Source organism: Anomaloglossus baeobatrachus, chromosome 3 (assembly GCF_048569485.1).
Source record: "Anomaloglossus baeobatrachus isolate aAnoBae1 chromosome 3, aAnoBae1.hap1, whole genome shotgun sequence".
Lineage (NCBI taxonomy): Eukaryota > Metazoa > Chordata > Amphibia > Anura > Aromobatidae > Anomaloglossus > Anomaloglossus baeobatrachus.
The window spans coordinates 478,287,233-478,301,000 of record NC_134355.1 but is presented as its reverse complement, the minus strand read 5'-3'; the positions used below and the strand labels follow the sequence as shown (position 1 = coordinate 478,301,000).

At 41.9% G+C, this 13,768-nt stretch overlaps 1 protein-coding gene across 1 annotated transcript in view; it reads left to right on the top strand.

The window, feature by feature from the left end:
• The window catches only part of NAALADL2 (N-acetylated alpha-linked acidic dipeptidase like 2), a 937,508-nt gene that overhangs the window by 498,273 nt on the left and 425,467 nt on the right, over positions 1-13,768 (top strand). Inside the window, exon 7 of the mRNA XM_075341533.1 lies at positions 2,892-2,984. Coding sequence (XP_075197648.1) covers positions 2,892-2,984 — 93 coding nt within the window. The remainder of the gene's footprint in view (positions 1-2,891; positions 2,985-13,768) is intronic.

The following is a 13,768-nucleotide window of genomic DNA, read 5'->3' as shown; positions in this document are numbered from 1 at the left end:
CTCCCCCTCCCTCCCCCCCCCCCTCCCTCCCTCTTCTCTACCCCCTTTTTGGACCTAGGCTCATTATATATATCCATATGGAGAGATATGTGCTGCTGAGTGAGTAGCCTCCTTAATAGTTATTAGGCGATTGGGCCAGTTATATTTCATTGTCCTCGGATGAACCTTAATTATGTGTATGGGGAGAAATGCGTTATAGCTGGGATATATATCTTCTTTGAGATCTGTGTCGTGGCCTGTGCGATCATGTGACCCAGGTGGATCATGTGGGTCTGTGTACTCCTGGTGCGGGCTTCAGTTTAATGCATTCAAATAAAGAATCGCTATACTTGCATATCATCTTCCCCTGCATAATGTCCAAATGCGGAGGGTTAATATAGAGTTTGAAACTGCTTCTTGCCATTACCCTGTGTGAGGTTTAGGGAGGCGGGGATGTATATCGGAGATGAGGGGGACGGCCTATGCTGTCAGGTGATCTCGTGGGCGGAGCCTACGTGGGCAGCATTAAGCTGGGATACGGGATGCCCAGGACTGCACGTCACTTCCGGCTATTTCGTGCGTGTCATGGAGAATCTGTGGTGATCCGATGACGCAGCCGGTGGAGTCACATGACCCGGATGGGTCATGTGGGATTGTTTACTTCCGGTATGGGCTCCGGTTTCATATGAACGGTGAGTGCATGTGCAGTATACATCCGGGGTTTCCCTGGCAACTGGGCGCTCCTGAGAGCAATTACTTAATTAAGATAACCCCTGTATGGGAGTATTTAGGGAGAGGTAGCTACAGGGCAAGACGTCCATTACATACATCCACATGGAGAGGTGTGTGCTGCTGAATGAGTAGCCCCCTTAACAACTATTAGGTATGTTCTACTCCCTGAGATTTCTCTATATGATGGTTTGGATTTGGGGTGGCTGATATTTATTTGTTCCACAGGCGATTGGGCCAGTCATTTGTCATTTGTCTCCTGATGAACCCTAATTAACGATATGGGGAGAAACGCGTTGAGACTGTGTGAATTTGTTTTATTGGGTTAAGGACCGTGGAAAGCCCGGACATCCTCATGTTATGAAAAAAGGATTGCTAAGGATCACTTCTGACTCAGAACATCTTTCAGATAAGTTTATTTTCCCTATCTTTCCTGACCATTAATGATATACCCCTAGACCTCATCTGATTACGAGGGAGATTAGGGATACCTTAGGAGGGAAAGCCGCCGAGGAATGGGGGCACCTTTTTACCTTTAGGGTGTATTGCGACTTTATGTTGCACCTCCATTGGCAGGTAGAGGAAAGAAAGAGTAAGGGTCATCTAGAAAATTATACCCCTGGCATGATTATTAATGTGATTTCTATGGAATAATTTTGTTCCTCTGGACGGATACTTTGGAGCTGTTCCATGGTCTTGGGATTATGTTTGTGTGTTAATATTTCACAGGTGGAATTTTGAATTTTTAACGTATTTCAATAAAAAACTGTTTTTATACTATATAATTTAAGGTAGCTTTCTGGGTCCTAATTGATATACTACCTTCTGCAATAGGTTTCTAAGCGGTGGATATGCTACAACCCATTTAATCCAAATTCAAATAATATAAAAAATGAAGACATGCTTAAAGATTTTTGTATACAAAAAAAGAAAAGAAAAGTAAAAAACAAATACAAAAAAATAAGAATAGTTTACACAATATTGAAATATTTGCTATGCTGTCACCACATCTCACGGAATGAAGTGGTTTACCAAACTTAAGTAATACATGCATTTAGTTTACCCCATAATAGTTTTATAAACAACATAAAAGCATTGTTCTGCAATTTTCTTGTCATTATTAGTTCCTATGTTTTGTTGAGACATTTCTTCTGTGTGCACTCTATTAGAGCTCCAGAAAACAGAAAAAAAAGAAGTGACTGAAACTTACATTGTTTCAATCCTGAAACAGGATTTATTTTATTTGACAACATTTATAATCTGATTGCATTAGCAATTGCTTAACTTTTTTGAGTTTAATAAATATCTTCAATAGAACCATTGAAGAAAAAAGGATTTTTTGGCACTTCCATCCATGAAATAAATCTTTTTATTAGAAAAGTAATTTAAAGAAAGAGGGATCCATCAGAAGGATAAAACCTTTCGTGTTTCTGTCCATAGTTATAGGAACTCTGTTTTAAACTATGAACAGCCAATGAAAATACTTATCACAAATACTATTAACTATGCATGCAAGCTGCTGGCTTGGCAGCCCTTATCACAAGTATACTTAAATTGAGTGAATTGAGTCAAGGCTGTCACTTCTAATCGATGCAACAATCTTGAGCAGCTGCAGGCTGCTACTTTTAGGCTGGGAGGGGCTAAATAAGCATGGGTGTCCTCAGCCTGAGAATACAAGCACCCAGCTGACGGGCTTTATCATGTCTGTGTATCAAAATTGTGGAAGACCACACACTGTTTTTTAAAAAATGAATTATTTAAATAATTTCAAAATAAACAGTATACATTTTTAACAGTATATATATATAGTATTTACCATACATTTAAGCCATGATTTAATGTTTTGGAAATTGTTTTAAAACAATTAGTAGCAATTAGTACAATTAGTACACATCATGGCTATAATTGATAATTCAACACCAGGTTAACCCGTAATATTGGTGTGTTCTGTATGTTTGAAAGCTAAAACCCGATGTGCCTAGAAGACACCCACAGTTATGAGTTAAAAAAATCAGTTTATCATTATATGAAAAATCGTCATGGTATTTGGTGAGATATTGGGGAAAATCTTACTTTTCAAAAGGGTGTACTCACTCTTGCTGAGCACTGAATATATTTATTATATATTCAAATAGTTATAAAAGTATTTTTTTAATTTTGTAATTTCTGTGTTTGTTTTTAAGATCAAGTAAAAGTCACACTAAGTATTAATTCACTCCCACAATACAAAGAAGTATCAAATTCTATTGGATATCTAAGGGGATCACTGCTTCCTGGTAAGTATACATTGAAAATAGAAAAAATTAACAAACTGCATATATAAAATGGTAATTTTATATTGTGTAATATTAAATTTCGCACATTTTTTAACTACTATGATGATTAAATGTTTGAAGCCTCCACGCTCCATTTTCAAGATATTGCTTTAGTTTTCAAATAATGTGGATGAGTACCTTAAAATGATAGATTTATTAACATTTCAGCTACAATTTTTTAAAATAATGGTGCTAAGTATTATTTGACAACTTTAGATAAGTTTGGGTTATACAGAAAATACGTAACTGTTCTATTCCAGCACATATTCCCACAGGATAATTAATCATCATTATGGGAGACAAAATATCTGACTAAATTATTTTAAGAAAACTCTGCTGTCCAAATTGCTTTTTGAGTTAAAGGGACTTTTTGGTTTCTTTAACTTGGATCACTGTTACGTTGTTGTGTAATCCAGACTGGGAGATCACATACGCTACTTCAAATTACATTTGCAAATCTTGTGCTGTTCAAGGTGAACAAACTGAAGATATTCTAAATTGCATATATAGAAACTAAATTCCTCTAAAATAGAATGAGCTGATAAGACAAAATTCCAATTTGCCTGTAAGTGTGAATTTTATATGTAAAGGTGATTTATAGAGGTTAGCATATATTGTGTTTATAGATGAGCAGGTTTTTCTAAATTCAAATTTTCCTGCTTGCATGGCTTTTCCAGGGAAATTTTATTAACAGTAAAGTTATTGTCTACAAATTTAATGTCCCTCATTGTTCTGCGTAATTTCTTCAGACCCCAGAATATATAAATATAAGATTTAAAAGTACAGAAAACAACTTATACTCACCTTACCACTCTTCTCTGGGAGGGTTATGCACAAGCACACTCAAAAATTTTAAGTGTAAGAAGCGGCAATGTGAAAATCAGGCAAGTGAAGTGGAGGAGCGTGAGAGGCGAGTGGTAAAAAGAATATAAGGATATTTTTTAACATTACAATCTCTTTTTAAGAAAGCCATCATATTGCTGAATTAAGATGCAAGCTAAAAATGAAAAAATCGGCATTTTTTGCATATGCAAATTTTTGTTAAATTTAAGTACAATTTGATTTCACTTGAATTTATTTGCTCATCTGTAATATATACTGTAACTATCATGCTGTAACTGTACGAAGCAACAGTTTCTTTTAAACAAAGTTGGCAACTGTATTAGAAGATTCTATACAATTCAATGGCCAGTGGTTCATGTTTAGTGGTGCCCGTGCACTGACCACTGAATATGGACTTGTAATGGGTGAGCTGAATCCTTATTTTTTCTTGTTTAACTGTATTATAAGGCCTTCATTTTTGACACATAGTTTTTAGACCTGGTTACCATAACAACAAACCAAAACTTAGAATAAATTTAGCTGTTTGTTATACATATTCAAAAATCTACTCTTTGTTCCATTATATTTTTTATTGTTCTTACTGTTTAAAGTTACTTAAACTCTTCAAATTGGGCTAATTTTTTTCAATTACATATTTCTCTTCCGTAAAGTCTTAAAGTGAAGTGTAATTGTTAAAAATGTCACCATTGTTTTTTATGTTTTGTTTTTAAAAAGTTTATTGTGTAGCAAAAATAACCTGACAACATGATTCTTCAGGTGTGTAAATTTACAAAAATACTAAACATGTAATACTTTATATTTGTTCTTTTAATTTTATTTGTGAAAAAAATCTGATTATTCATGAAAAAAAATATGTTTCCATTTTCAGAGACCTTTACCTTTTGTACTTTTCTGTCAATGAAACTGTGTTAAGACATATTTTTTCTCTATGACAGGCAGTTTTCATGGACATTTTTCAGAGTTTTATAAGACATATTGATTAGAGATGAGCTATCTTGATCTTTAAAGATCGGAAAATGTTAAAATCATACAAATTTTGGCGAGATTGCATTGGGATTGGACATCCGAACATTTACTCCTAATGTTGAGAATCTTGCCAAGGGTAAATGTTCAGAAGGAAAAAACTATCCTCTCCCTGCCTATAACAGCCATATCAAGTATTGGCATGGTTGTAATTGGCCACTGTAAAAAATGAAGCAAGAGGATTAAAACAGTACATACTTACTGAGTCTCCCCACAGCTGCAGTGCTATTTCCGGGGCTGAGAATTATCCCTCATACATAGTCACTGTTTTCCCTGCCCCCTTTACATTTCTGATTGGCTGCAGTCAGACCGTGCCTCAGGGGACCTTATGAAGTGAGGTCAATGAGTTCATTGACAATCCCTGAGGTCAGGCTACCTGTGGTCACAGGTGGAGGATTGTGGCAACCTCCAGCTGTGACCACAACTAAACTGAGTGGCATCACTGCTCATCGCAGCTCAGTCTCTGCCTGAATCACCCAGTGGGTTGTCACTGTTTTATGGCCATGAGCTGTGCCTTCAGATGTAGCATATCTGGAGTCGTCGAGGGACCTCATAGTGTGGATTGCGTTGGAACTGGGTGTTTTGAGGGTTAATAAATTGGTGAAAGTGGGTGGTTTTTTAATAAAGAATTTTTCTGTGTGTTTGTGTTTATTTCTTTTTTTCTTATAGGATTAGTGGTTGGGGGGTCTCATAGACACCTACCCACCACTAATCCAGAGCTTAGTGCAGCTCACAGCTGTCATTAACCCCTTTTTACCCAGATCAGCATGAGCCTGGTAAAGTGCCTGGATCATTGCATCTAATGGATGCAACAACCCTGTGTGGCTGAAGACTGCTATTTTTAGGCTGGGGAGGTCCAATAAGCATGGATCTCCCCAGCCTGAGAGTACGAGCCTACAGCTGTCAGGCTTTATCTTGGCTGGGTATCAAAATTGAGGGGAACCAGGCACCTTTTTTTAAATTATTTATTTACATTTTTGTTTGTTTTGTTTTTTTAAAAAATCTGCATGTGGTTCCTCTTATTTTGATACATTGATCAGAATTATGATCAGCAGAAATGGTGTGTTGCTGTGAGTGCCAGAGCTCTGCCAACAATTCATAGGAAATTAATCATGGCACCAACAGGGGCCATAATCTGACCTCTCGCTGCAATGCCAACACATTGACGCCCCATGATCACATGACAGGGCCGTCGATGGCTGATCCTCACCGGAGCACATTAGATTGTGCTCATAGTTTAACAGCGCAATCTAATGGGTTAAAGACATGGGTGGAGCAGAGAGTTAGCCTCACATGTCTGCTGATCAGATCATCAGACATGGGCAGGGATTACCGAGTGCTTGTTGCTGGAGCCAGGGGTAATGGGTCAGACTCGGTCAAGGATGTACCAATACATCTTTGGTTGTGAAAAGGTTAATCATCTAAATAGTGGTAATTGTATGGTCCAGTTAAAAATTTCTAATTCATCATCTAAATAGTGGAAACATTTTTGGTCCAGCTCAAAATTGCTATTTTAATATCTAATACTGTAGTGCAAAATCTGTGATCCAGTCAAAAATTGACATGTAATCATCTAAATAGTGGTAATTGTGTGGTTCAGCTAAAAATTGTTATTTCATTATGTAAATATTGCAAAATATGTTGTTCAGCTCAAAATTGCTATTTCAGCATCTAAACAGTGCAAAATCTGTGGTCAAGCCAAAAATTGCTTTTTATTATCTAAATAGTGGTAATTGTTTGGTCTGGTCCAGCTAGAAATTGCTATTTCATCATCTAAATAGAGATTGCAAAATCTGTGGTCCAGACAAAAATTGTCATTTCATAATCTAAATATAGATTGCATAAACTAAGATCAAGCAAATTGCCATTCCATCATCTAAATAGTCATTGCTTATTTATTGACAGGTGACTGACAGGTGTGGGCCTAGGGTTGTGAATCAGCAAGTTAAAAGAAGAGAACTTGTACATCAAACATGACTGGGGAATCCTATGGTTGTGGTGGAAAGGGGAATAGGTGTGGTGTTGGAGGTGTATGGTGGATAGGCGCTAATGTTACTGAAAGCTCTACTGAACAAACACAGGCTTGTTCTATCCAAAGACAACTGACAGCGTCTGTTACTGGGCAGGCTACTTCACTCATTTTCTTTGGCAGTCATAAGCAGTAGAACTTGAAGGTGAGGGCCAGAAAAAGCATATGCCACAGTGGATGGCAAGCTCTGCATCAAGTGACCTCATTTCCTCTTCCTCCAGCTCATCATCACACCCAGTACAGTCTTCAGAGGTGGCACCCCAATTCCCCTTATTTTTCCCTGCTTCACGAGTCTGCAGGGCTATTTACACATTGTATTCCATGGGCATCAGAGATCGCTCCAAAGATTCACAGACTCAAGAGGAGGAAAGCATCTGCACCATTGCCTAAATATTTGTCAGTTGGATATGGGGTCGGATGAAGAAGGGTCTGAGCAAAATCCAAAAACTTGTCACCAGATGTCAACCACGGGGGAAGAGATGATGATGTAGAGACTCAGATACCTGAGGAGCACGTGTACCGTACTGTGCTGTCAGGGCAGGAAGAGGAGGGTGACTGTCAGGGCAAGGAGTGGGACAACAGAGAGGATGATGTGATGATGCGGTAGTAGATCCCACTTGGTGTGAACCCAGAGGCATGCAGCTCAGTAGATCAACAGAGGAGGTGAACTAGAAGGAAGAAGACGAGGTTAGATTGTGTGATGCAACAATGACAAGCATTGCATCCTCAGCCACAACTTTGGCTTTAGCCAGCAGTGGTCACGTGTTCTGCAGTTTTTATAGGCAGAAAGGTTTGCTTAGCCTGGGCCTTTTTTCAGACCGCGAAGGATGACCCAACTTAAGTTATCTGTCAGTTTTGTAAAATACAACTCAGGCAGAAATTCCAATAATTTGAAATTTATGAACCAGCACATGCGCAACCAACATTCATTATTCTGTGAATCTTATAGAGCTAAAACGTGGACTAGTGGGCCTGGCCAACTACCAGCCTACCCATCAACCGCTTATGCTATTTCTTCCCCCTCTTTTACCGTAGCAAGTGTTCTCACACAGGTTATTGGTTGCAGAAACTCAACTTGATTTCTCACTAGAGATGGGGTGAATGAAAGCCTGTTAGCTATTACAGAAGTTGACATGCCTGAAGTATTTGAACAAATTTAGACATTGAGCACACTACAGTTTTCTGAATCCACAATAACATCTCTGCTTGCAACTCCCTCACAGTCGACCAGTTTGTCGTTTACACCCTACTCCAGCCTCTCTCAGCACAGAAGCTAGCCCTCCATCCCATAATTCTGGTCACAATAAAGATTATTTTCCCCTACACATGCTAAAGGTAAGAGCTTGAATGTCACCATATCTCAGATATTAACCATGGAAATGCTGCCTTTCTGCATGGTGGAGACAGACGGTTTCCAAAAGCAGATGGTTGCGGCAGTCCCCCAGTACCAGTTGCCCAGGTGCTATTAGTTCTCTAATAAAGCTGTGATTTGGCTACACCAACATGTCACAGACTCTATCATCTGTTCCTTGAAAAAACACTGTGTCTGATAGGGTGAATTTAACCACTGACTCCTGGATGAGCAAGCATGGCCATTGGTGTCACATCTGACTGGGCAATGGGTGACTCTAGTTGTTGCAAGGTCAGGCAGGAAAAGGGCTGTTCCACAATTTATGAAATCCCCAAGGCTTGCAGGATAAACGTCTGTATCTACAACTCTCTCTACTGCTTCTGCCTTCTCCACCTCCTCTAGGGCCTCCAGATGCACCCTAAACCTCTCCCTTAATGTAACATGCATTCCAACAGTGCAGAGAAAATCTCTCCACCTTTGTAGTGCACAGCTATGGCTCACCGCAATCAGGCACTTTTAAAATTAAAATGCACTGGAGAATGCAGTCACACAGCCAAAGAGTTGTGGACAGCTATCCAGGTTGAGAATCCGCAATGGCTGTCTCCACAGAACCTGGAGCTAGGGAAGGCCATGTGTGATCATGGTGAGAACCTGGTGGTGGCCCACAACTGGGGCAACCTCACACAGGTGCCTTATATGGCTCAAGTCCTCAACCTGGTTGTACAGCAATTTCTAGGCCATTATCCTGCCCTGCATGTACTGCTTCAGACGGCACGGTTGCTGTGTTCTCACTTCCGATGTCCACCCCCCATTGCTATTTGATTTGCATTGCTACGGAGGTCTTTCAGCCTACCGGTTAACTGGTTAGTATCCGATGTGCCGACATGGTGAAATTCCACTCTGCACATGTTGCAATGTCTGTGACAGTGATGAGCACTGGTGCAGTATGTCATGATGCATAGTCTGGGCGTATGCAGTTTGGTCATGGGGAAAATCCCTCTTAGAGAGTGGGCACAGATGAAGGACCTCTGCATCCTTTTGCACAGTTTTGAAATGGCTACAAAGATGGTTAGCTCTAAATATGCCATCATCATCATAGCTATTATGTTCATCTACCTGCTAGAACAGGCTTTGAATAATCTGCAGGAGGAGGTGATGATCCCAGAGGAAGAGGAGGAAACAGAGGAGAATGTGAAAGGGAGACCAATATCTGTAAAGCTCGAACTGTTGTTGCACAGATGAATGACATGGGAGTGTGGTGTACAGCAATTGAATGAGGCTCATGGTACCATACAATCTGTTAGTGGAGGTGCAGGAGTCAAGTAACAAATGGAGGAGGATGATGAGGAAGTCACAGTCAGGAGATGAAGAAGATATTGATACTTTCTTTGTTATCTGTGTTTGGTGGGAGGTAAAGGAGGAAGCAAGTTTGAGTGTTACCCTTTCTTCAATAAACCATGGACTTGGACCTCATGGAAGAGCCTGACACATGAGAGCCTTCTTGCGGCTCTGCAACATAATTCTCAAATTGTTAGGATGAGATATACTGCTGACTACTTGGTTGCAACTCTGTTAGATCCCCGATACAAGAGAAAATTTGTTGATTTCCCTTAACAAGCTGAGCTCCCACAATCCCCATTATCTATTCCTCTTGTCAGCCCTATATATGTGTGCTTCTTAAGGGGTGCATGCATGCGGGGTGTTGCATGCATGCCATCTCTTGCTAAGTGCCATCATTGTGAAGTGCCTAGCAGTTATTTCAATGGCAGTTAGTCAGGGCAGGAGGCAGGTAAACTACTCTTTGACACCGTCTGTTTTAACCATGACTATTATTTATATCTCTATCATTCTATATGCTTTTACTGTCCACTTTCACCGCCCTGTCCCCCCTCCATCACCACTCATCCACATCAGTCCCTCTCTCCTCCCCTCTCCTATGTACAGCTCCCAGGCTCTTTTCACCTATCTTAATAATCTCATTCAATCAAGCTCCAGGGACTTACACAAAAAGCAATGCCACAAGTCCAAAAATCATCTGATCCTTCTCCTTCTACTCCTACTTCTATCAGGTGATATCTCTCCCAATCCCGGTCCACCCCATGCTAACTTTACCCCCTCCCCCACCTCCCATAGAAACCCTGATAATATTATTAACATTCCCTGTACACCATCACTTCCCTCTTTTAATTGTGCTCTCTGGAATCCACGGTCTGTATGTAACAAGTTTCCTTACATCCACAACCTCTTTCTCAATAACTCTCTTAACCTACTAGCTCTCACTGAGACCTGGATTCCGGATTCTGACACTACTTCCCCTGCTGCCATCTCTCACGGTGGTTTACACCTTTAAATTCACCAAGACCTGGAAACAGACATGGTGGTGGAGTCGGTTTACTCCTATCTCCACAATGCACTTTCCAGGTCATCCCCCCAGCTCCATCACTCTCATTCCCATCCTTTGAAGTCCACACCATCAGGCTCTTCCATCCCCTTCCCCTCAGAGTAGCTGTCATATACCGTCCCCCAGGCTCACGCACCCAGTTCCTTGACCACTTTTCAGCCTGGCTGCCGCACTTCATGTCCTCAGAGTTACCAACCCCCATCCTAGGAGACTTCAATATCCCCATGAACAGCCCCTCCTCCTCATTTGCATCCCAGCTTCTATCTCTCATCACCTCCCTTGGCCTCTCACAATTCTCATCCTCTGAGACACATGAAGATGGTAATACCCTTGACCTGGTCTTTATCCGCCTCTGCTCAATCTCTGATTTTGACAACTCACCTCTTCCCCTCTCTGACCACAACATCCTCTCCTTCAAACTCACAAACCCTTGCCCACCCCAGCACACTCCCACCAATCACACATTCAGAAACCTACAGGCCATCGATTCTCAGACACTTTCAGACTCTTTACACGCATCACTGTCCCCTATCTCCTCACTTTCCTGTCCTGATATGGCTGTAAAGCACTACAATGACACACTCAGGACTACACTAGACCAAGTAGTGCCCCTCACCTTCAGAAAGACCAAACACAGAGTAAAACAGCCTTGGCTCACATCCCAAACTCTATTTCTTCAGCGATGCTCCAGGGATGCCGAACGCCTATGGAGAAAAAACGCACACCAGAAAACTTCATCCACTACAAGTTCATGTTAAGAACCTAAAACTCTTCCCTTCACCTTGCCAAACATACCTACTTCACCACCCTTATTTCCTCACTTGCCAACAATCCAAAAAAGCTCTTTGACACCTTTCACTCGCTCCTCAGTCCCAAAGTACAGACCCCTGTCATAGCCCTTCATGCTGATGACTTGGCCTCGTATTTTACAGAGAAAATAGAAAACATCCGCCAAGAGATCAGCTCCCAGCCACCAAACGCTGTGAATCCCATCCATCCCCATATCCCATCCAGCTCACTTTCCACATTTGACCCAGTCACAGAGGAGGAAGTCTCCAGGCTCCTATCCTTTTCTCGTCCTACCACTTGCCCTACTGATCCCTTCCCCTCACCTCTACTCCAGTCCCTCTCTCCGGTTGTCACCACTCACCTAACTAAAACCTTCAATCTCTCTCTCTTCGGGTATCTTCCCCTGCTCCCTCAAACACTCTATCATTACTCCATTATTAAAAAAACCTTCTCTCGATCCGTCCTGCACAAGCAACTACAGACCAGTCTCCAATCTCCCCTTCATCTCCAAACTCTTGGAGCACCTGGTCTACTCTCGCCTCACCCGCTACCTTTCCACCCACTCTCTTATAGATCCTTTACAGTCTGGCTTCTGCGCTCTACACTCAACAGAAACTGCCCTTGTCAAAGTGACCAATGACCTATTGACAGCAAAACGTAATGGTGACCACTCTCTGCTCATTCTTCTTGACCTCTCGGCCGCCTTCGACACTGTTGACCACAGTCTCCTTCTCTCTATGCTCCATTATATCGGCCTGTTCATGACTTGTTCATCTTGGTTCTTTTTTCAAAAGTGAGGGGACTCCAACCACAGTCTCCCTCGTTTCCACTAATTGGGCCACACACACCCCACTTGACTGGCATCACTTGATCCCCCTTTTCAATATGAAACAGATGCTTTGCATGAAGCACTCTCAAAAATATGCATGCCTTTCGCCTCCCCTGGATGACCCAGGGGAAGAAAAGTCCTCTGAGAGCCATGACTTGTTCATCTTGGTTCTTTTTTCAAAAGCGAGGGGACTCCAACCACAGTCTCCCTCGTTTCCACTAATTGCGCCACACACCCCCCACTTGACTGGCATCAGTTGACCCCCCTTTTGAAAAAAAAAAAAGATGCTTTGCATGAAGCACTCTCAAAAATACGTGTGCCTTTCACCTCCCCTGGATGACCCAGGGGAAGAAAAGTCCTCTGAGAGCCATGACTTGTTCATCTTGGTTCTTTTACAAACACAGCGAGGGGACTCCAACCACAGTCTCCCTCATTTCCACTAATTGGGCCACACACACCCCACTTGACTGGCATCACTTGATCCCCCTTTTCAAAATGAAACAGATGCTTTGCATGAAGCACTCTCAAAAATACGCGTGCCTTTCACCTCCCCTGGATGACCCAGGGGAAGAAAAGTCCTCTGAGAGCCATGACTTGTTCATCATGGTTCTTTTTTCAAAAGCGAGGGGACTCCAACCACAGTCTCCCTCGTTGCCACTAATTGGGCCACACACACCCCACTTGACTGGCATCAGTTGACCCCCCTTTTGAAAAAGAAAAAGATGCTTTGCATAAAGCACTCTCAAAAATACGCGTGCCTTTCGCCTCCCCTGGCTGACCCAGGGGAAGAAAAGTCCTCTGAGAGCCATGTCCACATTGTCAGTGGACAGACACGTGTGCTTATCTGCCAGCAGACCCCAAGCAGCACTGAAGACAGGTTCCGAGAGAACGCTGGCTGCAGGACACGACAAGATCCCCAAGGCGTACGTGGCAAGCTCAGGCAATTTATCCAGATTGGAAGCCTAAAATGAGCAGGGCTCAAGTTGCACAATAACGGCATCGACGTTTCCTTGCATATACTCATATATCTGTGTGTCCTGCTCTTTTTCCTTGTCCAGCTCTTTTGTTTTCACATGAGTATATGTCCTTGTCACTTTCCCATGTGTTTGTGTTGTGTTGTGAGTTGTTTGTCACCTTTTGGACACCTTTGAGGGTGTTTTCTAGGTGTTTTTATGTGTTTGTGAATGCGTGCCATTGTTTCCTATGCGGTTCGAGCTCGGTTCGTCGAACGTTCGACGAGCCGAACTCGAACGAGACCTCCGTTCGACGAACCGAACTCGAGCCGAACCACGACCGGTTCGCTGATCTCTAGTCATGAATCCATCGTAATCCGTCAGGAGGCATAATGTTTGTCAATGGTGCAGGATTCCATTGTCATGCGTCAGACGATAAATTCCAGTGTAGAATTCCATCCTGTTCTACTGAGCATGCCCAGCATTACTTTTTTTGCTTCTAATATTCTCTGCCTCTATAACATGCT